General features: G+C 41.4%; 1 protein-coding gene across 3 annotated transcripts; it reads left to right on the top strand.

Annotated features, from left to right (window-relative positions):
• Positions 1-36: 36 nt before the first annotated feature.
• On the top strand, positions 37-26,461 carry CRCP (CGRP receptor component). Of its 3 annotated transcripts, XM_050321694.1 has the most exons (6): positions 37-176; positions 3,569-3,605; positions 5,772-5,870; positions 8,491-8,585; positions 18,091-18,148; positions 26,186-26,461. In XM_050321694.1, exons 1-6 carry the CDS (start codon positions 169-171, stop codon positions 26,327-26,329), a joined length of 441 nt encoding a protein of 146 aa, XP_050177651.1. In that variant the 5' UTR covers positions 37-168; the 3' UTR covers positions 26,330-26,461. The 3 variants fall into 3 exon arrangements, with proteins under 3 accessions (XP_050177651.1, XP_050177653.1, XP_050177652.1); XM_050321696.1 differs by lacking the exons at positions 37-176; positions 3,569-3,605 and adding an exon at positions 3,621-4,049; XM_050321695.1 differs by lacking the exons at positions 37-176; positions 3,569-3,605 and adding an exon at positions 4,723-4,962.
• The last annotated feature ends 179 nt before the right edge of the window (positions 26,462-26,640 follow it).

The raw sequence follows: 26,640 nt of genomic DNA, 5'->3' as shown, positions 1-26,640 counted from the left end.
TTCCTTATTTCTCCTTCCCTTTCCGCTTCCGTCGCGGCCGCCAAACCCTCCTTCGCCTCAACCTCCCCCTTCACCTCGCTCTTCCCCCTCCGTGTCCCGCCGGGCTGCGGGTGCCGGAGCGGAGCGGAGCGGGAGGAGCCTCAGGGAGGCCGCGCCGGGGCGGACAAGATGGAGGTGTAAGGAACGGGGAGGGCGGGGAGGAACCGGAGACAAAGCGGGGACACGGGGCTGCTGTGGGGACAGCGGGGGCTGCGGGACCGGGGGTACATCTCTGTGGGTGTGGGGGGCACATCCGTATGGGCCTGTGGGGTGTCTGTGTGTGTGGGGGGGGTCCATCCATGTGGGCCTGTGGGTACAGGGGGTGTACGAGGGGCGTGCTGCGCCTTTAGCCCCCCACCCAGCAGCAGGTTCAGGCGTTCCGGTACGGAACGGAGCGTTTTTATTTGCTTTAACAATCCTGCTCGGAGCAGCTGGTTGGCCCCAGGGTGTCGTGGCTCAAGCGTGGATCTCGCTGCGCTCCCTCCGTGCCCTGGGAGAGGTGGGACGGGAATCCTCTGGCAGCTTCTGGGAGAGGGTTATCCCCGGCAGCATCGGGAGGGTGGCTCTGTAGGAGCTGGACGTGCCGGAGAAGGGAAAGCCCGGATTCTGTGCCAACAAACACGAGAATTGTGGCCGGTGTTTCAGGGCAGTGACACCAGGCAGCGTGGTTTGCCTTTCCTGCGCTGACAGCGCTGCGCGTTTCCTTTTTGGGGGTGTAACCTGGGCACAAAACGATAGGATTTGACTCATTTTGAAGCCTAGAAACGCCTGAGTTCTGTGGAGCTCCTTAAACTTCGTGTTTATTTATATATATACAGTGCTGGTCTCTCAATGGGGGCACGGAGGGTGCAAGTCCCATGGGATGTATCAGCATCCCCCAGAGTCGGCTGAGCTACTGCAGGTCGTGCAATCCACCGATGCTTTATTATTATTATTAAATCTTCTATACTATTATTATTAGATCTTCTAGGCGTAAAATTCAAAAGTAGATAAGAAACATCTGTTGAAATAGGGATTTGTGTGACATAAGTCTTAACACGAGTAGCAGCCTTTGGGGAAATGAGTTGATCCTGTTGTTGTACACTGAGAAAGGTGCTTTTGGCACCACTAATAGTAAATCCGGGATGCTCCTTATACATCCACTTGGTTTTATTGCCTTGAGTATATTTTAGTGGTGCTGACTCTTTTAGTACCAAAAAGGAGGTGCCTCAGAGGTAGAAGATCTGGGGGCTGAAATCCTGAGCTGTTGGAGTGGAACAGTTTAGTCCATTTTGCACTTAAATTACTGTAGGAATTTAATCTTGCTCGTCTTTTACCTCCTGCCTGATATCTTTCACAGAGGGAAGTTTTGCAACTAGGAAAACTGCTCCAGGATTTACCCTGCCTGAACTGTTCTTAGAGAAAAGAACTCTCCAGAAAACACTGTTTTTTAAATATGCAATGTATTTGGAACAGTAGACTTAAAAATGTCAGTGATATTTGTAGAAGTGTGATGCCATATACTAAGATATTTTTTGATATATGCAGAAGGCCTCAAGAATATGTTGGTTTGGACTAAAATTTGGGCAAATATGACCTATTTAAAGATTCTGTAAAGTGTTTATACTTCTGGCATGACTATGAAAATTCTTTTCCTTTGTGCTTAAGTCTTAATCATAAAAATGAAGCACACTGGTTGACTTTTTAAAATATATGTTAGAATTCACTATTTAGAGGTTATTATGTAAAATTCCTTGTTTCCTAAATGTAAAATTGAAAGTTGTTTTGTGAGAGCGAGGACTGAAGAAAATTTTGTTCCTACTTTATAAGTTCTGCAAAAGTTTATCAGTTTATAATTTTGCTATTTCAGCACAACAGAATTTGTGCTGAAAGAGTGCAAAAACAATCATTGTGTTTTCCTTCTCCGTGCTCTTGACTTATAAAGAAATAGGGTGTGTAATCTGAATTATTTTTTTCCTCATCAGTCTTAATTCAAATTAAGGTCCCAAACTAGAGGCTTTTTTTTGTTGAAGGTCTGAGACTGACTGATTGTCTGCCCGTTGTCGGAGGTAAAAAATGAGTATTTTTCTGACTGACAAAGCGGGTTTGAATGAAAAAAAAAAAAAAAAAAGGAAGCAGTTGTCTTAAATAATTTAACTTCAGATTGATTCCACGGGCTCATTTGCATAGCAGCGTGTTTACTCCCTACGACCCCTTCCCTCACTTCAACCGAACCATTCCATACGTAATTCTCCCGTAGCATTATTGTTATTTCTAACAAAGAACGTCTTTGATCCGCGGGGATTTCTGCGGCCCTGGCCTGAATGCAAACATTCTGAAGACTTGCAATTTACCTAACAACAAAAGCTATATGGTTTGTAAAACATGAATGACGGCTCTAATGCGTGCCTGAGCTCACCCGCTGAGGTTTCACCCCCGTCAGCAAATGGAAGTTGAAGTTCATCTCAGCGTATTTTAGGAGGTCCTTTTCATTTAAAAACAATGATAGAACCTGTGGAAGTTTGTGGACTCGTTTGACTCGCCTGAAAGTGATGAACGGTGACAGTTCTATTCAAACGGCTGGCGGTGCTTAACAACACATTGTACCTTTTTTGTTCTTCTTTTTGTTTTGTTTTATTTTGTTTTGTTTTTTTTCCATAAGCTGCTGCGCAGACCTGAGAAAGGCTTTTTTTTTTCCTTTTGTATGGAAACTTTCTGTTGTGGCTGCTGACTGCTCAGCAGAACGTGCTGTTCAGGGAATATAGGATGTTCCCTGTTGGTTTTTCCTCTTTTAAAAATGTAAAATTACGATATCCAGTAGTAATAGAGGGCAGGATTAGTCTAAATATGTGCTTGGCTCTGCAGTCGCCCTGCCGGTGGTGGATAAGGATTCTTGCTTAATTGGGACTGAATTAGTGGGGAGGTGTGTTTGGTTGGTGGAAAATGTTAAAGAATTAGGCACATAAAAATGCAAAATATAAAGAGCAAATGCAGTAAGTTTTTTTACTCAGTAAAAAAATTGACTGATAAATTAATTTATCCATGTAAATTAGTACCGTATCTATGTCTATACACACACATATGTACAATGTACTAAAAACATAATTGTATTTTCTTTCTCCTTGCTCTTGACTTATAAAGAAAGAGGGGGTGTAATCTGAATTATTTTTCCCATCAGTCTTTATTGAAATAAAACTAGAGGCCTATTTTGAAAGGAAGAAGCAAAGCAATTTGGTTTCAGCATGTGAAATTGGGTGAGGGAGTAAAATGGGATGGCTGAGTAAAAGGAGTGTGTTGTACAAGTATATTATGATTTATGAGGTAACTCGTGCAAGATATAGTCTATATTTATGTCATAATTCTACTAACAATATGGAAAAATAAGGTGGCAACAACTTGGTGATGCAGAATCACCAAAAATAGATTTCTTGGGGTTTTCTTTTCTTAAAAAACTTAATCAAAATATTGTCTGTTCTCAGCAAAAAAAAAAACCCAAACTTTAAACAGTTTCATTTGCAACGTAATTAATTGTTTTCATCCTTCCTTTTAGAAAAGATGCAAATGCTGCCCTGCTGAGTAACTTTGAGGTAAGTTTATGTGCATCCTGGTTTTAAACCAGCAGTTTAAAGCTGTCACCAGTCCCTTGTATAATCTTTGGAAGCTGAACATTGGCAGTGGCAATCAGCAGGAGCTGTAAGGTGATTTACACCCTGCTGCATTTGATTTGTTTTTAAGGAAACAAGCTTTTTAAAGAAGATTTGGGGATGGTTTTGCTGGTATTGGGTATTGTATTATTATGTTGCTCAGGATAAACACTCCTAGGAGCCAGTGATGCACCTGAACCTGGAGTCATGAGGAGGCTGCAGTGCCCTGTCATAGCAAACAGTGAATATTGGCACTCACATAACAAAAAATAATCTTATTCAGAACTTATCTACAGCAGAAAATAATTTTCCTCTCTCCTCAGTAAAGGTTTTTTTTAAGTCAGGTGGAAAGAAATGTTGTGATCTTGTTGGTTTGACTTCAGCCAGGTAATACAAAGATTTCAGTGCTTTGTTAATTAATGTAATTTTTGGAACGGTTTTAATAACCCAAGTGCTTTGTTTTTATTATTTTATTGCTGAAGCTGGTTTTTTGTTGCACAGCTGTTTCATTCTGTTCTGAAATAAATCTTGAAGTGTTTTATCCTGAGATACATCTGCCTGTGAACAGCAGAGCAACCATCTCTTAGAAGGGCTTTAATGAGGTACTTGGAAAGAACTCTCTTACCTAAGAAATAGATGATACTATGTCAGCCAAACCAGTGTTAAGTGTCTGTCTGTTAAAAACTTACTATTGCAGTAAAGAAAATAGCAAGTATGGCTTTTCAGTGCTCCTCAAAGTGCTGATTCCTTTAAAACTACTGACACCTTTCCATTGGCTCCTCTTTCCAGCTGGCACAGCCAACATTCTCTAAACTGGGGTGATCCTTTGCACAGAAAGTGGGGTTTGACAGGAGTATTCAGGACTGGCATGTGTGTTCCATGCCTGCAGTTCTTCTGTGAGTTTGGAGTTGTCATTTTGTGTTTGGTTGCCACTGGCTGCATTTTCTTCAGCTGTTTGTTGGGTAAAAGTTCACAGCTCGAGTTTTGGGTTTCAGGTCAGGATTGGCAGGGGTTCCTTTCTCATGGAAGATGCAGTGTAAAGGAATTGCTGGATTTGTAGTTGATTGTGTTCATATTTCTCACTGTCTAGAAATGTTTGCTTTCTCATTTCTGTAGCCCTGTCACTCTGGAATGCCACTGGATCTGGATCTTGAATTAAGCTGGTTCAGAATGAGGGGATAAACAGCAAGAAGTGGTCTGTTACTTTGCTGGGGGTGTTGACTCTGGGTATACTGTGAAACCAGAAGCAAAACATCTGAAGAAATTTCATATTAATGTGGTTTAATACAGGAGTAAAAGAGTAATTATGATGCTGCCTGCATGTTTTGCTGCATGTCTAGGGATGATGAATCTCACTCCTGCACTGATCTTCGTTGCCTCATAAATATGAAGACAACTTCATTACATGCTTTTCAAGAATGTCTGCTTGTATTACCTTGTGATGAAATAGGGAGCTATTTTAATCTTTGTGGTTTAACACACCACAACACCATGCTGGTCCCTGTAACATTTGTGAATAACTCCACTGGAATTTATGATGGGATCGTTAATCCCGGGAGCATCTGTAGGTCAAGCCTTGAGTGAGTGGGTTCCTGACAGGTGGAGAGTTTACTTTTGCTATGCAGACAAGGTAAAAATGCATCTCTGTGAGGCAGGACATGTATCCATTGTAATGCTGTGTGTGCATCTGTCATAACAAATCCAGTAGAGCCACAACCTGCTGCGAGATGTTGCTTCAAGCATCACTCGTGTCAATGGGAGCTCGGTGCCAGCACAGCAGGGCATGACCCAGCTCTGTTCAGGACAGGAGATAAACAAGTCACATTCATCCTGGCAGCTTCTCCTTTGGGGCTCTTGGGTAACGTTGAACAAGTGCTGAAAATCTGTTTAAAACAGTCACAGTTATTAAAAAAACAATTTACATACCTATTCATCACTCTGGGGCCAAAACATCTGTCATTTCAATTGCTGAGGATCCACCAAAACAGCCACACTTTTTTTACTGTTTGGTTGATGGGCTTTTTTTGTTGATCATTTATGTTTTCCTGTTACAACACTTTCAGGTAAAATACTGTCAAACGGTGTAAAACACTTCCTTTTTCCCCTCAGGTGTTCCAGTTGCTCACTGATCTTAAGCAGCAGCGCAAAGAGAGTGGGAAAAACAAGCAGAGCTCTGGCCAGCAGAATCTGAACACAATCATGTATGAGGTGAGGAGCACTGTCAAAATCCTTGGCAAATTAGCCCAAGCTGGAGAAATTCACATCCTTAGGTCTGCATATTAATAATTCATATTAATAATTCAGTATCAAATTTCCCCTGTTAGGAAACACAGTAGAATATTTTATTTTTGGCCACTTTTCTGTGGTCACTTCATTCAGGTTGCAGGGTGACTGTGCTCTCAGGGTGGAGGCATGCAGCTCTTGTTATTAAAATATACCAGAAAAAGAATTTTAAAACACCCTGGGGTTGAACCCTTTAGGTTTTTTTTTCTAATTCCAAATATTCTACCTTTTTAATACACAGGGCAGAACTTGCAGACATGTAAGGAATTGATGATACCATGTAATCGTGATTTCAGATCTGATCAAACAGATCACATACTGCATTTTTTAGTAACAGAATTAAACTAATAACTTCCAACTAAAATAGATTATTTTAAATATTTATTTTTTTGGTCAAAAGAAAAGCGAAACCACGTGTACAGATAACATCAGCTGGATGCCAGACTGGTAATAAACATTCCACCTCTTGCCAGGAAGAACTCCTCAAATCACATAATACGAATATTAACGTTTTAAATACCTCAAATTAGCAACTTGGTACAGACTTGCAGTGTGACCCTTTGTGTCTGTGCTGGAGAACTGCACGAGCAGCACCGTGACTGACAGGGAGCTGAAAGCACTTTGCCCTGCATGAGTAATTCCACTGAGCAGTGAAACTGCTCATGTGAGTAAGATTTGGCCTAGGCTCTGGTTTTGTTTTAGTTCTGGCTTTGTTTGAAAAGGTACAGAGTTGTAATTCCTAAGCCTCGTGGTCAACAAAATAGGGGCTTACCAAAAAAATCTAAATTAAACCTTCGTGGAGACTGCCAGTCTCTCCCTGTAGCTCTCTGAAACAGCTGAGAAAGATCCTGTAAGTAAATTTGATCAGGATGCACCTTGAAGCTTTAATTGCCTTGTTGTGTTTTGATATGTTAAATACCCACAGGATGCTGAGTTTTGTTTGTGGTGGAAACCCTGTGTCTATTTTCTTTATATTTGCCTGAAAGGAAACCAGAATTTGATCTTACAGGGTTGTCTTTGTTCCTGCTGAGTGTGTCTTCAGGAGCTCTGTGCAGGCTCATAGCCACTGGTACTGAAATAATCAGATGAAGGGAACTTTGTTTTATTGTATATTTGTCATTTTTCATGGCTTGGAATTACCAAGAAACACCTAAACTGGAAAAGAAATTACTGCTCTTACCTAATTCTGTTACATGACAATATGATGATTTCATTTCAGTAGTTAATGGTGAATAACAACTTTGTCTCATCTGAGAAGGTCAGACAGGGCTTGCAGAAAGGAGATTTATCCAGCACCTTATTATGCTTTTAAATGTATTTCTCAGTAGTCCAGTGAAACTGGTCCTGAAATTTATGTTTCATCAACTCTCTCTCTGTTAAGCAGGATGAATTATCATGTGCTGTTGAAGCCTGTTTTCCCTTACCAAGCATTTTTAAATGAGAGCAGATTTTAATGGAAATACACTAAACATACATTTACATATTTTCTTGTAGCTCTTTTTTTTTTTTCCAACTCTCCATTTTGGGGTCTGATTCAAGCAACAAAAAATACTTCCAGTGAAAAGGCAGCTGTGAACTGGAATTTGTGTGGGGTTTTTTATCAACAAATTGGTTTTTTTTACTCAGGTCAAATTACATTATGTCTTGTCCATCTGTTGGATATTGTGTTGTTTTAAATAAAGCAAAAGTTAGCTGAGGTTAATGGGTGGTAACATGTAAAAAAATGGAGCAAAGATAAATTGTTTCAAGTCAGATAAACATTTCTAATAGTACAGTATCCTTTCAGATTTCATGGCAACCCACCTAATCTGTGAACTTCAAGAAAGCATTGCCAAATATGCAGATAAAGGATGAAAACAACCATAGATTAGAGAGCTTAAAGAGTGATTTATGGGTTGGCAGTGAGAGTATCCCTGGCACTGAGCACAGGAAAACTTGGCAGAGGGGAATGTGGGTTTAAGGATGAATAGGAATTCAACTTTCCTAAGTGCTTTTAAAAAAACAAAACCAAAACAATAATAATAATAAAAAAACCCAAACACACCACAGTAAAACCCCGAGCCTCATATCTTGGTTCTTTTTAAAATAGCTGTGAGACTATTTAATAAGTGATACTATCCAGCACAGCTGAGATAATTTCAAACCAAGAGAGCAAATGTCTTTGCACAAAACAGCAGGTGGGTTTTTAGTAGGCAGAGCTAAAACTCCTTCCTTTCCTGTGCCCTTCAACATGGAACAGGTCAGATAATTGTTGCTCCAGAGCCACAGGGGAATGGAATAGTCAGGGCTGTATTTCTCCTCTGGGTGTGTGAGGAGCTGGCTGGATTTGTGAGTAAGTATTATAATATATATAATATACTTATAATATATAATGTAGTTTCAACTACATGAAGTTGTAGTTACATGGTGCCTGTTTCTTACTTTCTTTCAAATTTCAGTGTATTCTTACTGGAGGCAGAACAATGTGAGTGACCTGTCTCATCTATGACACCACTGGTGAAGCAAATAGTAACTGTGAAATGAAATGTTCTTTCTTCCTTTGCAGACACTGAAGTACATTTCAAAAACACCCTGTAGGTACCAGAGCCCGGAGACTGTGAGGGAATTCCTCGTTGCAATGAAAGGCCATAAGCTGACCAAGTAAGTACAGATGTGCCTTGGAACAGAAGGATGAACTCATGGCAGTGTAGAAAAGCTGATCCCCATGTACAGTGTGATCACCTGTCTGGGTTTAACTCATGTGTTTTCTGCTGTTATTTAAATACCCAGCCAAACATCTTTTCCTTCAGTCCTTAATGCCACATGGATGAGGACTTCCTTCATTGGGTTGTGTTTATCAGCATATTTCTCAAACAAATTCTTGTCAATGTGTTGATTTTAGCATGATTTCACATGGTCCAAGCACAGAGAGTTCATAAAGGGCTTTCTGGGGAAGAAGTTGGAAGTTGTAAAAGGGTTTTGAACACAATAAGAGAAAACTCATCCCTGGTTTGTTATTATCTTATTTTCATGATTGTCCTTAAGCAAAAATGTATTAATTCCTAAAAGGCCAAAAAAAAAAAAAAAAAAGCAATAAGCAAATAAAATCCTGGGAAGGAATAAGTAAATAAAAGTATAGAAGTATGGGAAAGACTGTTACTCTTAATTTTTATGTGAATCTGTGAACCACAACTGCTGCAAATTGTCTCTCAGGGTTGGGCTCTCTCCTTGAGTTTAGGAAAGTAAGATGTTTGTCTTTTCTTTAGGTGCTGTTTGTCCACTCATATTTATATTTATGTACATTTCAGTTACCAAAATATTGTGTCAATCAACCTTCCACTCTCCCTCTGCAGTTTCTAATGAGGCTGAACATACAGTTCATTCTTATTTTGGGAATTTCTGCATAGAAAGAAGATTTCCTTCACAGTTGCAAGAAGACTCATTTTAAAGGGCATTTTTCCTTTTTGGCAGTGGTGTGAGTGGCTGTTCACAGTGCTTGAAACGCATAATCCTCTTGAACCTCTGTGCAGAGTGTGAGTGAAGCCTGTTGTAAATAGTCAGACCCAAAGGAATGGCATCACTGGAAATCTCCACTTGCTCGGAGAGCTCTAATGGCTCCTCTGATCTTTAAAGCAGAAAGAACTCACATTTAGCTGCTTCTAAATGACCCCTCCCTCACTTCAGACACTCACTGTGCTTTCCTTCCCTGCTGGAAGGGCTCCCAAGGAGTTTATCCCATGGGAAAGAGGCTTTTATTGATTTGGTTGTGTCACAAAAACAAATGCACAGTGAGAGTGTCTGGAGGGTGCAGTGCCACAAGGCAAGTTTTTACCTGGTCCAAAGCAGAGGGAGTTGAGTAGAAAGCAGATTGTCAGCTATTTTGTTGACTTTCAGTGCCCCCTCTCTACAAACAATCACTCACATCCAGGATATCAGGAGCTCTGGGGCTGCTGGAATTGCAGACACAGGAGTGCTGGTACTTGGAAGCTTTGTCATGGATATTGGAACTGGGCTGGTCGTGCTTGCTTTGGTAGAGCTAAAGTTGCCAGGTCAGTAGGTCAGTGTTTGGTCCTCATTTCATATAGCAATTGATGTAGTGGGGAAGGTGTCCTAATTATTTTCTGACACAGAGGTGTTGAAGCATGGAGAAAATAGTCTATTATAAAAATACTGCTTACTGGAAAGAGCTGGTGGTATGGCAGTGAAAGTGTCTTAAAACTGGGAGCAAAGTATTTCTTGAGTAAATAGTGAGCATCCTTCATTTCTGGTAACGAGAAACAGTCCTGTTTGAAGTGAAATAGGCTGGTTCTGTCTGCACAGGGCAGCAGTTTAGGAAGGCACCAGCAGAACAATCTGTCACAGCAAAAAGGCAACAGGAGTCAGAAAGGCAGAGTGGGATTTCTCAGAGAAAAAGTAACTGGATGATGTAGGTATAAAAGTCACACTTGTAGGATATAAAAGTCAAGGGATTTATTTTATGTTTAAAACGTCTTTCAGGTAGAATTTGACCAGAACCTCATTTTTAAGTCTTAGAAATAAGTCAGGAGAGCTCTGTTACCACATTAGATACCTTGACTGCAGCTGCTCCCCTGCATGGGATCTGCAAGACTGAAGTACTAAATAATTTGTCATAATAAGAAACTTCTAACTCCCTAGTGCTGAGATCTACCCAAATCCTCACCTTCCCACTCCTGCTTGTTCAGTGACCTGGAATACAGCCCTACTGCAAAGGTTGAAATAGTTACAAGCTTTAAATGAGCTTTTTGACTATTTGATTTTTTTTATGGATGCTTAGGAGGTGCCTTTGTGTTTAGGTATCATCCTCTTTGATATTTTCCTCTGAATCAGTCTGTAAGCTAAGCAAGAGAATTATTCCCAAGTCATTTCCTTGTGCATAATGGCAGAAGGATGAGAGTGAAGAGCCAACCACTATTTTATGTGGCAAATTTACTCTGATTATGGCTTATCAGAGCTCATATTGGGTGCTGATACCTTAGTTTTGTGAGCATCCTGTACAACTTCTACTTTGTTAATACCTTTGTCCTCTGGTAGGGAACTTGCTAAGTCTGCTTTTGCCACGTACTTTACAAAATAAGGAGCAGAATTGTTTGGTGTGATCCTGACACTTTTTCCATCTTCTAATCTTTTCCGTTCAGACACTTCAGTTTGGAAGTGTCAGAGCCCATCTGGCAGCCTCTTCACACCAAGACACAGGAAGCATATGGTGTGCAACTACTACATAATGCACTTTGTGCTAGAACCACTTAAAATAGTAATGCCTCCAAGGAAATTCTGAACTACCCTTTGGTTCATAACCAGGGTCATTTCAACACTGCTCTCTTGTTGAATAAATGAAGAACTAAAGGCTCTTTGATCATTTCCATTCCGTGGGATGGAGGTGGTGTTTGTATAAAAGACTTCACTAGAGATTTCATTCTTCCCTCTGAGAGGAAAGAACCTGCAGTGTTTGCTCTCCAGGACCTTCCCTGCATGATCTCTGTAGTGACCTTTCCTCCCACGAAGAGTAATGAATTCCAGAGTCTGTCTCTGCTGCTTCCTTTCTGGGTAAGGCACTCCAAGATGGGCCCTCTCCCTTAATCTCTTAGCTGGTCAGACACTGTCTGTGCTGGGAACAGCTCTCTGAAGATCCCTGATTTGATTTTAGATACAGATATGTGTGTTAAAGTTGGTGTCTGTCCTCAGACAAATCAATCTGGTTAAAGGGCATGACTGGCCAGAAACACCCCATCCTCTCAGGCTGCTCCCTCTGTTTCAAATTCCTCTACCTCTAATCAAGGGGAAAGCAATTAAACGGCGTCTTTATGCTCATAATTAGGCTCAGAAACTTCTTTTCTAATACAGGGCTTGGGAGAGAAGAGGGGGATTTGCAGCCCTCCCTGAAACGCTGCTGGGGGCAGGCAGTGGGACGAGCTGCTGTCCCTGCTCAGCCTGCGATTGCAGCGCTCGGCACTAGGCTGTGCTCGTGGATGGGAGAATGGCGAGGGAGGGAAGGGGAGAAACGGCAGCAATCGAGGCACAGCAGAGCTTTTAATCCAGGGAATTCTTATTTTTCCAGCCCTCCTTCCCCAGAGCCCGCGGGACTGACCAGGCAGTGCCAGGTCGCACAGGAGGGAGCTGACAGCGCTGTGCTGGCAGATGTGCAGCTCCTGTGAAAGCACCTCAGGTCATCAGTTATTGCTGATATTTGCTACTCAAAATACCAGGTTAACAGGCCAGCATCCATTTTGTTATGGGTTTTTCTCATTACTGTTACAGGCAGGAAAAAAAAAAACCCCCAACCTAAAAAGCAAATTTTAAATATAAATACTAATGTGTGCAAACAAACCTTTCATTTCAGAGTCATTTCAGAAGAGCTGCCTTGCTAAATGGAGCAAATTCAAAAATATCTAAACAGATATTTCACTGATATAGCCAGTAAGGTTTGGTAAAGCACTGTTTTCTCTTAAGTTTTCTTTATCTGTTTCATCAGTTATTTTGGTAAAATTGAAACTGTAGAACTGAGATTATTTTTTCTTTTAAATGAAAACCTCTGAACTGACATAGTTTTATTGTTACCTTGTTGAGGCCTCAAGCTTTGGCTAACACTGCAGTACAGTAAGCCATGTTGTACTTGGAAATACAGTATACCACTAGCAGCTAATTTTCCAGTTTTAGTCCCTGGAATGGCTTCATATTTTGTAAGGTAGGGGGAGTGCAGTTGCATGAAAAGAACATTTATTAAGCTCGAGCTCTGTAATTGTGGTTAAATGAAAACTGGCTCTGCTTGGGCTTCTTCCTGTTACTGATAGCCTATCTTGGATCTAATTTTGGAATAGCCAAATTCCCAATGACTGCATATTACTATAATTAAAAAAAAAAAAAAATGGACAGAAACATTACCCTTTTTGTCTTTAAATCAACACAGTCAGGGAAGTGTTGAGCTGAAAATCTGTGTTACTTTTAGAAAGTATTTTCCCTCATTCCTGCCAAAAACTACAACCTGTAGAGCATTAAAGGCTGAACGATTTACTTTGTAATTTTTGTCTCCTTCAGAGCTTTCAAAATGAATATTCAACAGCAAGGCAGGATAGTGCTTGGTTAACAATGATATCATTTAATAGACTTTACAAAGACTATTGTGTTTCCCTCTGGATTGATTGGGAATTAACCCTTTGATCTGGAGCAGAGTGGCTCCATTTTTATTTATTTTTTTTTTGCATTCAGGTAACCACTGTCAGCCCTCAGATTTCATCCTGGAGAAATGTCCTGGCTTGGAATTGCAGAGAACACTGTGATTTCACATTCTGGGGCTCCTGTGATCTGGGTTCAGGTGTTACACACTGAACTGCTCGGCTCAAGACCGCGGGATTTGACTCTGAAGTATTTTCAGCAGTAATAAAATCCGTGGTTATATATACAGCTGTTACTTTATGGTTTTCCTAGCAACTATAAAACATACATTCCTGGGGATAAATTTGCCTCTGCACAGTCACAGATGTTTTAAGGGTTGTTTTTTTTAGCTCTGTGTGCTGTGTCTTGGCACTGACACTGTTCTCTCCTCACCCAGGCCTGTAGATCTCTTACTAGAAAAGCAGCACGTGCTTGCTTTTATATTTATGTACAATCTAGGAGCTCAGTAGATAAAAAATTGGGCAACACCAGGACACCTAGTGGGAGGTTTTGGTTCAAATATAAATGCTGCAAGAATTTGCTCGCTGCTGAGGGCATATGATACATTTTGTCTTTAATTTCCACAGCAGAATGTAAGTGGTTTTATTCTTTTTTAGAATTGATCTACTGTAGCAATGTGCTGTCTGTGCTGTGAGTGATGTTAAACATGTGACAGTGGGGGGGAGTTGTCTTTTAGAACTGTTTTTTAGGATTACACTCCTGTAACCCTCCACCCTCACCTCCCACAGCAGACACTCTCCCCTCAAACACAGACCTCAGGCCCATTTTCTTGCCCATAACTGCACGCATTTTTGTCTCCTGCAGCCTGAGCTTTGAATGTCCCCCAAGCCCACTCCTCAGCTGGAAATGCTGCTCTTGGCTCTGCTCAGCCCCACAGCAGTAATTGCCATTTTGAGATTTCTCACCAGGCAGGTCCTGTGCAAGTCTGTGACACGGACCATTAACTCTGATTAGTGGAATCTTGCTTTTATGTGAGAAAATTACTTTCAGCTGTCACTCATCTTTTGTATGTGTTCTTCTCTTGAAAGAGCAGCTTTCATGTTCCAAGCAGTGTTACCAAAATCCAGTCCAGAGGAAATACAAATACGTGTGTTTGGGGGCAGTTAAGCTGAAAATGTTCTTCACCTTCTGTTTAGATGAATGGGACAGTTACCCTTTTTGTTTAATGAGTGTCAGTGTAACAGGCATTCCATAGAAAGTGTAAAGATGAATTTGTAGGAGTTGAAAAAAGTTAATTTTATTTTTTGGATTTAGTGGAGCATGAACTAAATTCAGGCTTATGTCTGTGCCCATGGCAAATACTGCAGTCAGGACTGATCCTGATGCATGTTCAGGCTTGCAGTTTGCCTTCCTTAAAGCTTATTTTTGATGGAATTGGGGTTATTCAGGTTCGAATTTGTGCCTGTGCTGTCAAGAAATTCCAGGTACACAGAGACCTTGATCCTGGCAGTCAGTTTTTGGTGGCAGTGTTAAAAAGATCAGTGCAGTTGCTGAGCTCCAGTTCACACCACTTACACTACTTTGAGGTGCTGAGGGCTCAGTCATCCAGTTTTCTATCACACCAAGGAAACTTAGAGACATTCTTGGAGTGTTTCTTTCAAGGGGATACCAAGATTTGGAGCCTTCTGGTCACTCCCATTTGTGATGAGCTGGAAGATCAGAAATGGCACAGGGGGAGAAGAGCTGGGACCAAACCATCCTGAGGGTCCCCTGGGCTGGTCTTGGTGTCCATGTGTGTGTTCTGGGCAAGCAGCAGGAGTTGCTGCTCACTTGGAACTCCTCAGTAAGCAGAGGGTAACCCTTTGTACTGCACACACAGGCTTGGTGTTTGTTAAATAACCCTGGGAGCTGGATATTTACTGGGCATTATTTACCCAAACATGTGGTGTATCAACGTGTTTGTGCACATCCTCAACTACAGTCAGTTCTCCCTTTGCAATCTCGCAATATTTTGGCAAAATAAAACAACTTTGTGTCTTCATTATCAGAGCAGTGTTTAGGTTGAGCAGCAAGCAACTGGCCTGGTACCAACTTTCAGATGGCAGTTACTGAATAGTTGGTTATTTCTCTGTGGAAATGAAACAAATGCATTGCTTACATCGTAATTGTATGTGAACATGGCTAAAGGTTGTTATGTTTGAGTGTTAATTAGTGTTCAGCTACACAAGCACCTTCATTTATGTAGCTTTGGGGTTTTTTGGCACCCTGCTGTTTATTCCTTCGTGATGTTCTACATCAGTTTTTTCCAGCAGGGAGCTTTGCTGATGAAAAACAGGCACGAAATTCTTCAGGTAACATATTTTAACGACTTGCAGGTTATCTCTCCTTCTTCTGTACACATTTTTAAAACTGCAGATCCCCTGAGTGGTGCCACCTTTGCTGAAATGATGTGTTGGAGATCCCTTTGGCCCTCCTGCAAAACTTATATCACTTCACTAATGAGTTATTAGTGATGTTAATGCTTATAAGCAAAAGGTCTTTGAGAATTGACCTTTCTTACTGTGTTCCATATTTCTTGTCTTCAGGAAACATGAACAATTCCACTAATTGATTGTTTTTTAGTCACGATGTCTAATTGGTTTCAGTTTATTTCTGTTTCCTGCTCTACCACTGATCTTCCTGTGACAAACATGGTGGATCTCTACCTGCTCTAAAATACCTCTGGATAAGTCAGGTTTGCCTTCTTTAGCTCAGGCAAGAAATGGCTTTGGCTGTTTGATGCTGTTTAGTTGGCTCTGAGGTTTTGTTGGCGAGCAATTTCAAAGGTGCTGCTTTGGAAAAGAAGAAGATGAGAAAATTGATTTTACGTGCTCTTTTGTAAAATTCAAATAATACACTTTGTCTGTGGCTGTGGTGGAGCTGCAGGATTGGACTGGGATGTGTTTTGCTGCAAAAGAGAAGAAAGACTTGTTTGAAAAGGCTCTGATCTCAGAAGTGGCATGTGAGTGTATGAAGTATGAATTCATCACACAGCCTGTCTTTGTAAGCAGGGCTCTGGGAGGAGGGGGAAGTCATTTACAAATAGGTGTCCTCAGAGAAACTTGTGTCTGTTTGAGAGGCCTGGAAACTGAGGCACAAACACAGACCTGGCCAGGGACTAAAAAGCAAATAACGCTGAAAGCCAGGACTGGAGCACCAACTTCTGCACCTCCATCGAGTGCTCCAGGCACTGAACCAGCCACTTCCCCAGCTCTTGAGGAAAAAGCACTAAATCTTTCACACATTCAGCTGAAATGGCCAGATTTTTGTTCAGTGAAGATGGTGTTTAATATCTTTACCCGTCCCTGTTCACTTCTACACGGGTGGGTTTTTTCCTCATTGACTCCTTGAATGACCTGCTTTCAGTTTTCAAGGATTTCAGTGCTTGTCTTCTGTCATTATTGAGGTTTTATTTCTGCCTTTTCATTAGTTATGACAGTAGTAGGTGGCAGCAGTTATAAATACCTCATCTCTTTGACAGTAAAGCAGCCAAGAGTGGTGCTCTCAGCTCAGACTTAAATCCTGCCATGCTTTCCACAGTCTCATGCTGTAAACATCAAGCTGCCAAATAGATCTAAGTGATTAGCATGGGGGAAAGAAAAAAAAAAAGGAGGTGTATTCACTGCTTCCCACCAGTAGAAACATATTTGGCTTTCATCCTTGGTTGCCCAAGAGCAAAGCAAACTAATAATAAGTAAATAGGAGGGTTTCTTTGAGCTTTCTGCAGTTATATTTAAAAATTGCCAGCTTTTCTTTTGAAGCTGAAAGTCATAATTAAAACAATTTTCCAGCATTTATAAAAATGATGGCAGAATAGCTCAGGGACTAGGTGGGTCAATTAAAAACTTTTTTTTTTTTCTTTTTTAATAAGGATTTTGGTTTTGTTGCCAGCAGGTTGGATCTAAAGCTGACAGTCAGCGTGTCATCTCTTTGGAGCTGTTTTCTGTTCTTTCAGGGCTGTGATTACACATCACAAACCCCTCTGGTGTGGCAAAGTTTGCTCTCAGCAGAGCAGTTGTCTTTGCTGAGTCACAGTCTCCTCTCTCCTCTTGTTCCCATCCCCAAGTGACTTGCAGTTTATGGGCATTTCAGCTGAAGAGGGTCTGTTGGATCATCCAAGCTGTGGCAATACAGGATTTTTCCTTCGGGAGACATCAGCCAGGAAAATGTGATGCCAGTGCTGCTCATTCTGTGTGTTCAGAGGGTAAATGAAGGGCCCTGTTCTGTGGGTGCTGCTCAAGTGCTGAATTCAGCCTCTGGACGGTGTGAAAGTGTGACCAGAGCAAGGCACTGCTCCTCACAGGCTTCTCCCGAGCCCCTGGGGCTGTGGATGTGTCCCAGTGCCTGTCCATGAACGATTGAGGGCTGCAGTGCCTGGGGAGGTGTTGGATTTCAGGGGCAGACGCTGTCAGAGGCCGTTTGAAACGAGATGTTGTCTCTGAGGTATCTCCAGACACAGGATCGGTTTCAACCTCCATCAGAGATGCCCTTTAAATAGTAATAAATTCCAAGATTTAGCTCTTCAAAATTGTAGTTTACTAATAGTAGTCTATTTGTGTTTAGTTTGGGCTAAAAGAACAAGCAAGTTGTTGCCATTTGGCTGATGGATTGTAGCTTCTTAGGTATGATCACTGTTCTTGTGGGTGTGTGTTCATAACAGAGGACTCTCTGATCTCTGATGTGCATTTCTGCACAGCCTTAACAAATTAACAGTGCATGTTAATTAATGCTTGTACAGTAATGGTCTAAATGTCTCTGCTTGCCACCTTGGACTAGAGGTGGCAACAGCAGCCTGTCTAAACACCCAAGAAAATACTCTGTTTAAAACACCCAAATGATGTGGATTAAACCACACTGCAAACCCAGTCAGAATTATTCCTGGCAGTGGCATTTCATGCCTAAGTTATCAGGAATGTATTTGCATCACACCAGTCAGTTGAGGGGATCCTCAAATTACACAGTAATGTGGATTGTCTTACCCTTTGCTTTTAACCAGGGCAGAAAAGCTCCAGCTGCTGAACCACAGGCCTGTGACGGCAGTTGAAATCCAGCTGGTGAGTAACAATGCCTCTGACTGTTCAAAGCTTAACTGGGAGCAGCTTTAACCTTGAAGATCAATTGAATAATTACTTTCTCATGGCCAGTGATTGAATATATCCCTTTATGCACATCTTTACATCCCCTGTTTCAAATCCACTCAGCTTCCTCTCTGAGACCTCCTGAGAGACTTGCCCATCTTTCTCTCAGGCAGATTCTCCACCTCTTGTTTGCTTCAGTGTCCGCTGTTTGAGATGCTCCATGCAGTCATTAAAGGGTAGTGACTGGAGTATTGCAACTAAGATTATATTTAAACTGGGTCTTTTTGCTGCTGCAGCTCTGTAATCATGTAACTCACTTTTTGACAGCTGCCATGATGTTGTTCTTTTGGTGGCAGAGTTCTGTCTTACACTAAAACCAAACGTGCTAAAAAGAAATTAATGACTGATACAGAGCTGTGAGCAGTGATGAAGAATGAGATATGGATGTGAACAGACTTCCCCATGGAAAGCAGCCATTGCCAATCTGTTAAGCATAATTCTGATGTAAAGAGGGATTGTCACTAAATAGAAAGAGATGATTATATTCCCGGAAGGATCTCCTCAGGAATCCCAAACCCCATGGTAATAAAGAGCTTGTTATAATCGGGATATTATTTCAGTGAAGGTCTCTTGCATTAAGAACATCTGTTTGCCATCTCAACCTGAAACCAAAGCGAGGAGTAACAGGATCATATTTTGCTGCAAAAGAGGGGGGAAGGATTAAAGAGGTACCAGTAGGACTATTTTTCCTCTGTAGCCACAGAATAGGGATTATAATGCTGAAGGCGTCTCTTGGAAGAATGTTTCTAGCTGAGGAATTAATGCTGTGTTTTGTGATTGAGGAGATCAGTGTCAATCATCAACCCAACCAAGAGCATTAAGGCTTCATGAGCTCTGCTTAGGCACTTAGTCATAAGCCCTGATGTGGAGTCTGTCTCGTGCCTTTGTCAGCCTCGTGTGCTCAGACACAGATTTATTTTATTGCCACAGACAGTCTCTTTTTCCCTTCTTTAAATGCAATAATCTGCTGCTGCTTTCAGGTGACTGTGTGGTTTTGTCTGTCTCTTCCCTCCTCTCCTTGTTAATCCTCCTTAGTTTCTCATTGTCTTACCTACCTATAAAATATTGAAAATAGTTTGCTCCTGTGTCGTGTTTGAAGTCCAGGAGGTAAATATAAGAAATTTGGGCCTTTGTATTAGAAGTCAGGTTTCTTTAGAGTGTCGTACTTTGGATATTCCAAGGTTTGTAGTGTCCAAGTTGGATAAAAGTCATTACTAAAACTTACAAAAACACAGAGATTTGGGCTCAGTGTCAGTTCATTATTTATCCAGAACCTTTCCTTAATGGTCAAAAGCAACTTGTGAAAAATGTGACATCCATACATTTGGGGTTTCACCTGAATTTCTGTTGTCATGGAAGTGCTGGGGAGGCACTTCCTCCTTTTCCACTGCAATTCCCCTGTAATTCCCAGGGCTAGTTTCTCCAAAACTACCATTACAGTGATCTGAGTTGGCTGGGTTGTTAACACCATCTTAGATGAAGCCTCCCCGAAATTGCAGGACATTTACTCTTCCATCAAAGTTCATCAAAGTCTTTTGAGCTCTGTAACTGCTGGGAAACTGCAGAGTGGTTTATTTAAGTGAAATCCAGAGGCTGGGAGCCTCAGCAAGGAAATGATTTTGCTGTTCAGTCGCTGTCTTGAGCTGTTTGGGGTTTTGGTGAGGACAGGGGAAGGAGATTGAAGCAGTCACTGAACACACAAAACCTCTGTGTTCTCTGAGTGTAAAATAATGCAGAGCAGGGGGGGCTGCCCTGTTTTCCTTTGATGTCCATGGGGGAGAAGATTATCCACACACAGATTTCATGCAGGCAAGTCAATTCACTGCAGCTGATGGATGGGAGGCAACCTACTGAGAAGTGAATATGAGGGTCTAAAATTGCCTTGATTCTCTTTCCATTGAACTTCCCCCTGCCTCTTAAAAACTTGGAGTTGCTCCTGGAGTTGAATCAGAGAGAAATGATGATGAAAACTTCTGACCAGTTCATATAATGCAGGCACATCAGCCTTCTTTTAAAAAAAGCTTTAAACAAAATGCTAAACAAGCCATATCTATCTCTCACTTGCTCAGAGAGTTTTGATGTCTCAAACTCGATGTCTCAACTCCATGTTGCCTGTCCAAGGAATGAAGTCAAATTTAAAAGCTCATGTGAGAGGATAGGTATATTTATTCTTGCTTCTTTCACCTTTCCAGCTTTTTAGTTTTTTACTCTCCCTCTAGTAAATTCCCTGGGTTTAGTTGTATGCAAATAATAAATCAGTTTTGATAAAATTACATTTAAGCTAAAACCCCAAATTTATGTTGTGATCTTTTGATCCCAGGGTCTTCTTCAAGTCTTTATGCACAAATTGGTGCCACTGTCCACATTTGTCTTTTCTAGACCGTGTGCCAGGATTTATTTTCAAACAACAATAGCAACAAAAGGAGCATGAAATTCTAATTCATACCCCACAGGGTAAAACACTGTACACATTGCAGCTATCTTGACCTCCTGTTTTAATCTTTAACATATGTTGTTCCTGGCTCAGTGATTCACAAAGGAGGAAGGAAAAAAAAGACCCTGATGTTCATCTCACCATGACAGTGGTTCAGCTTTTGCTCGGTGCTTGAACCTTGGTGGGGTTGAAGATTAAGCATCATCTTTTCTGATGAACAAATTGCTCCACGTTCTCCTCTCTGAGTGGAAAAGTGGATTTTAATTCTGTGCTTTTTAAAACCAGGTTTCCATCTCGGACAACCTTGTGCCTGTGTGCTCTGCACAAGCAGGCTGGCAGGTTCTCTTTTATTCTTGACTAGAAAATAATAATAATGTAGAGTATTCTTCTGGAAAATGGAGGATCTTAGAGGATTTGAACATTTTATTTTCTCGACAATATATTCTGCTTTCCACTTGGTTAATTAGCTCTGAGGGACATTAATCCAATCATTCAGTCTTTTACTTTATTTCTTTTTTGATGTGTTTTTTTCCTATTAGTGTGTTGGTGCTGAACAATTTCAAATTACTGCTCAAAGGAGGAAATAACAATGATTTTCTCATCAAACATCTACCTCCTACACTGGAGTTAAATTATGTGCTTGATTGCTTTGGAAGTGATCAGAGCCCCTATTTCCTTTATTACTGTAGTTTGCTGTTTATTTTTTAAATAGAACTCTTGGCTTATTATTCAAATAAACAACAGCTTTTGGCCCACAGGTTGTTCTGCTCTGTGATGCTGAGGTTTGTTCCCCACCAAATATTACTTGTCCTTCAGAGAGTTTCTGAGCTCTTTCAGTACTTTTTGAGGTTCTTCAGTGTGGCTTCATTTATTCTTCAACATTTGCACTGTATTGTCCTGCCTCAGGAAACTAAATCAAATAAACATTAACACTGAAAGCCTGAAGGAAGCACAGCAAGGATGATGAAGTTTCTTACACTTGGCTTTTATTTGGGCAAGCAGCAAAGGTATGGTTTTAATTAGGAAAAGCATGTTCCAAAGTGTTTGTCCTTGTTTCACCAACTGAAAAAAAAAAAATCACCAAAAAACCAACTAGACAATTATGTGTGTTTATGTCTGTGTTGGTATTTTGGGCTTACATTTGTACACGGTGCTGTGAAAATACAGATCTGCACATTTAATTGATGAACATACACTTTAATCTTTGAAATTGTCTTAATAGGCTAGCTGTTACTCTCTGATTTACCTCCTCCACAAACCAAACCTTTAAAAGCTTCTGGAAAGGACTTTCTGCCATGAGAATTCACCAGCAGGTCTTAACGTGACTCAGCGCTTCATGTAACTCTGTGATTGCCTTCTGATTTGGTAATTATGGTTGTTTTGTTCCTCTGAGAACTTCAGACATGGTGCTCAATTAAAAAAAATTAAAATGTGCAGCTGGGAAGGGCTGTGTGGAGACAGTAAAATATCCCACATCCACATTTGTTTCATGAGGGATTTGCCTTTGCATTCTCTTACAGCAGGATTCAGGGGCGGGTGTCAGATGCCTGTTCCATTTTCCAGGGTTAGAAAGCCCATGCAAAGATTTATCTGGAGATGAAGAGGAAAATTGGCATCATTTTCTTGAGCTATTCTCCCATTTAGTAAACATTTGCCTCATCTTAAGCTTCAAGTCCACTTAAGTTGGTTGGAGCTCTTAAATACTTGAAATTAAGCCCAAACATAAGCTCTGGCTTAGCAGTTGTATGCACAAGGTGCTTAAGCAAGTGAAAAATTGCTTATTGGATTTCTAAATAGAAGTAGCATTGCTCTCAAAGGTGAGCAGAACTGTGGCTTCAGCTGCCCTCTGAATACTTGTATGTATTGCACAGTTCTGAAAATCTGGCTGGTTTTATATCAATAAAAGAAGAGGCAACTCTGGCTACCCAGGCTTGAAAAGTAACTATGAGCTGCAGAGCGAAAGTGCCCCTTTTATTTTTAGCTGTAGGAATTTTATGCCAATCAAGCTACCAAGTAAAGTTTTCCTGCTTCCTTCCTTGATTCCTCCTTTGGTTGTGTCGTGTAGAGCATTATCTCTATATTGTTCAGAGCATTGGGGAACTGAGATGTGAAAATTGCTTCCTGTACGAGTATATTGCAATGGGAATTTAATAACTAACTGTTAGGAGTTTGGGTGAAATACAAGTTATTAGTGAGGCCTGCCTTGACTGAATTATCTCGACCACAGAGTTGCATTTCGTAGATAATTCATCCTTTGTGTGTGTATGAATGACACTGATGTGCTGTAGCGTTTGCTACCAAAAACCCTGTAGTTATTTTGGGATGGTTTAGACTTGAATGTCGGGACTCGGGAATTATTTATGGCGGAAGCCGCAGAGCTGACACGGCTCGCTGCCCTGCCCTGTGTTCATTTCCAAAACCCCTCTCTCAGCCCTGGGAAAGGGACATGCTTGTCTTGCTGCACATCAGGGTGCTTTTTAATCTATAAATTGTGTTTCTGTAGCGCTGCCCAGTTCTGTTACTTGCCCAAATCCCTGAATATTGAAAATAGGTGGGTCAGCAGCGCTTTGGTTGCTGATAGCCTGAACTTGGCACGTGGCACGGTCTGTGAGGGTGAGCTGGTTCCATTTGGGGCGTGTGGCACTGCCAACATCAACATCTTAGGTCATACACTTATTTCAAACATTTGCATTTTTGTTTTCCTTAGTATAAACTTTGCATTCCTGACTGCTTATGGTTTCAGTCTGTTGCTTGAGCACTCTCAGCCAAGTGCAAGTCCGAGGTTAGCAAGGCTTTTTGTTAGATATTTTTCCATAGATTGGTAAAGTTCTTGCTGGAAAAGTAGGTACTTGAATACAGTCATTTCATTTTGCCTCTTAGGCTTTCTCTTACACATAATTTCTCTTCTCAGCACCGTATTTTCTAGTGCTGTGGGTAGCATTTTGTCTTATAGTTGTAAATCAGAAGGCTGGGAGAACATCTGTTGAATGTAGAAAAAGCCTCTGGGTGACCTTCTGTTCCCCTTGAGATCTGTTTCCCTTTAGGACATTTTCATTTGTCTCTTTATCTACATGCTGTCTGTGCCTAATTTTTGAATTCTGCCTTTTGGGCCTGCTGCTTTGCTGCTTCCTCACTGCTTATGTTTTCATAAGTCAGGCTAAGGCTGTTTGTGTTTTTTTCACTTCCCTAAAGAGTGAAAAAAATCGATTTTTATAGTTTATGCTCTTGATCCTTTGAAGTCTTGAATGGTATCACAGCAAAATAACACTGGAACATCAACCTGAATAATCAGCTGTCTGTCCAGAGTGTGATTCCTGACGCTGCCAGGGCAGCCACCAGAGCTCATCTGTCACTGTCCAAGTCGTGTCTGCAGTTTGTCAGCCGGGCAGGGCTCGTGCTCAGCCAGTACAAATGACATCAGCAGGGTTGTTCATCCTGGGAGTTGGGGCATTACTCATTTAGAGTGATGTGCTCACTGAGGGATGTGCAAGAAAACAGTGATTAGATTCTCACATAAGTGTATTCTGCCTTAAATAAGAGTTGGTGGTGATCTAGAGCTCTCTGTTTTGTGTTTGTGTTCTGATTCCATCCTTGTGTTTAACTCTGTCTCCCTGAAGCAAGCACCTGAAGGAGAAAGTGTTCGGAGGAGAGATATAAATAGGGAGGGATAAAATTAAAATGGGTGGACTTCATGCCATCCAATAAATCAAATCTAAACTAGGCAAAGTGCCATTTTTCTGAAGATCAGAAAGGAGAGGGATATGGGGGACCCTGGCCACTAAGACATCAGTCATCCTGCCCAGACTGATACTGTCTGTCCAAAGCATGTGGGCTGGTTCTTTGTGTTTTCCTCTGCTATGGGCTGTCACCTTTAAAATTCAGTGTAACAGTAATTAATAACACTATAATCCAGTCTGAAAACCAGGCTGATAATCCTCTAAGAAACTTTAATGGCATAGGGAATCTGTAGAGTAATGTAGAGTCAGCAGGATTGGCACCAAGGAGTGGGTGTAGCATACTTTATATTACCATGGAATCACAGAATCCTGGAGTGGTTTGAGTTGGGAATAAACCTGAAGGAACATCTAGTTCCAACCTCCCTGCCATGGAGAAGGACACCTTCCACTTCCACATTTCATGGTGTGCTGTTGATGCTCAAAGTGTGCTGGTCAGGCTGCTGGGATGATCCTCTCTGGATGCAGCCCAGCAGGAATTACCTGACCCCCTGCAGTAGCTGCAGCAGTTCTCACAGAGAAGGAGGATTTTTAGTGTGTTTTTAGTGTATTTTAGTGTATTTTAGCCCGTGGAGTACAAGTGTAGCAGCTGGCTGGAACAAGAGCCAGGACTGTTGTTCAAGCCAGTGTCCTACAGTAGTTCTTGAACCAACAGTACTGGAAAACCACTCCCCTGGGAATTTCATCCTTTGATCGGGGATAGTCCCCAGAAACAATTGTTTGCACATGGATATTCAGTGTCTGCCTTTTGCTCCAGGAGTGGATTTGAGCTGAGTGCAGTTCCCCTCATCCAGGATCTGTGGATAATACCGGTTAACAACGATCAGATTGTGCAGAGAGGGCTTGTAGGACTCTGAAGGAAAAAAACAAATTAATTGAATGTACCACTCAGCTTTTCAGAAGGCAAGATGCATCTGAGTGGCTGACAGTTTATAGCTGGGGCTGATTAAACCTGCATTGACTTGGAACCATAATTAATATAAATCACCCCTCTTCAAAGGACATTTTAAAGGACTTTGTATAAAAAAGAAAACTCAAACCCCACAATCCTAATTGGTTTCATTTGCGTTTGAAGAGTTCTTCTGACTTGCTTTTCCAGTCCTCTGACAAGCTTTTTTTCCCTTTTAACAGCTACCTATAAATTAGGGCAGTTGTTTTGCTGGTGGCAGTGATATAAGAGTTCCCACAGCTCCACAGTGGGAGTAGGTCCCCAATTAATCTCATGGAATCATATAGTTGATTTCGTGACAGCGTATTTTGTGTTCCTCGGAGCTTTTCAAATGCCTTTATACTCAGGAATCTCCAATCTAAGCAAATTCCAGTGAAGTGTAGCTGCTGCAGGATTAGGTGGTTTCTTTCAAGGCCTGGTTACTTCCAGTCCAGGTGCCAAGGTTCAGGGAACCAATCTCAGAATATCTCATCTCAGTTCTCCCATGAAAGCACAGAAACCTGGGAAAACAGGTCTGGAAGGTGGCTCTGAACTTGAGCTAAATGAAAAGCCTGGCTCAAGGCGTGGATGTGGAGGTTGAGACTTGAGGAGAAACCAGGGAGGAAAGGCTGTTCTGAGTGTGGTGTGTTCCTCGTTGTAAGGAGAGCAGGATCTCCTTCCAGAGTGCCAGTTGTGGTGGTTAACAATGGAGCTCTTCTTCCTTTTTTTTAAATGTTGCAAGAGTTCTGCTTTGTAAAATGCTTTTGTGATGAGCTCAGGCTGTATCTTGCATCCATTGACAAAGTACTTCCCAATGAGGATTTAATGGTGACAACGGATTGTTTTTTGACCTGCAGATGGTAGAAGAAAGCGAGGAAAGGCTCACAGAGGAGCAGATTGAGTCACTTCTCCAGACAGTCACCAGTATTCTTCCAGGGGACCCAGAAGAACAACAGAGAGACTCGGCAATGGCAGTGGAAGACAAAGGTGACCAAGCATAGGAGGCTTCTAGACCAAAGCTGGCAGCAGTTCCAGAAGAGAATCAGCTAATATTTTCCTGTTTTTAACTTGATACCGGTTTAATCCTGTACTGGACATAATTGTAAAATATATTACCATTTTTATTGCTTGGAGGTGGTGAGGGAACCAATTGTTTACAAGGAAGCACAGAAAAGGCCACTATTGTTTTGCTGCTTTGTCATCAACAGGGATGGCAGTAACCGAGCCTGCAGTGGGGCAGCCTGAGAAAGCACGGGGCACAGGATCTGAAGCTTTTGTAATTTTTCATTGCCCATGTAACAGCTGTACATTT

Source organism: Myiozetetes cayanensis, unplaced genomic scaffold (genome assembly GCF_022539395.1).
Source record: "Myiozetetes cayanensis isolate MyiCay16 unplaced genomic scaffold, myiCay2020 scf27, whole genome shotgun sequence".
Classification (NCBI taxonomy): domain Eukaryota; kingdom Metazoa; phylum Chordata; class Aves; order Passeriformes; family Tyrannidae; genus Myiozetetes; species Myiozetetes cayanensis.
Note: the sequence above shows the minus strand (reverse complement) of the source record. Positions and strands in the feature narration are given on the sequence as shown.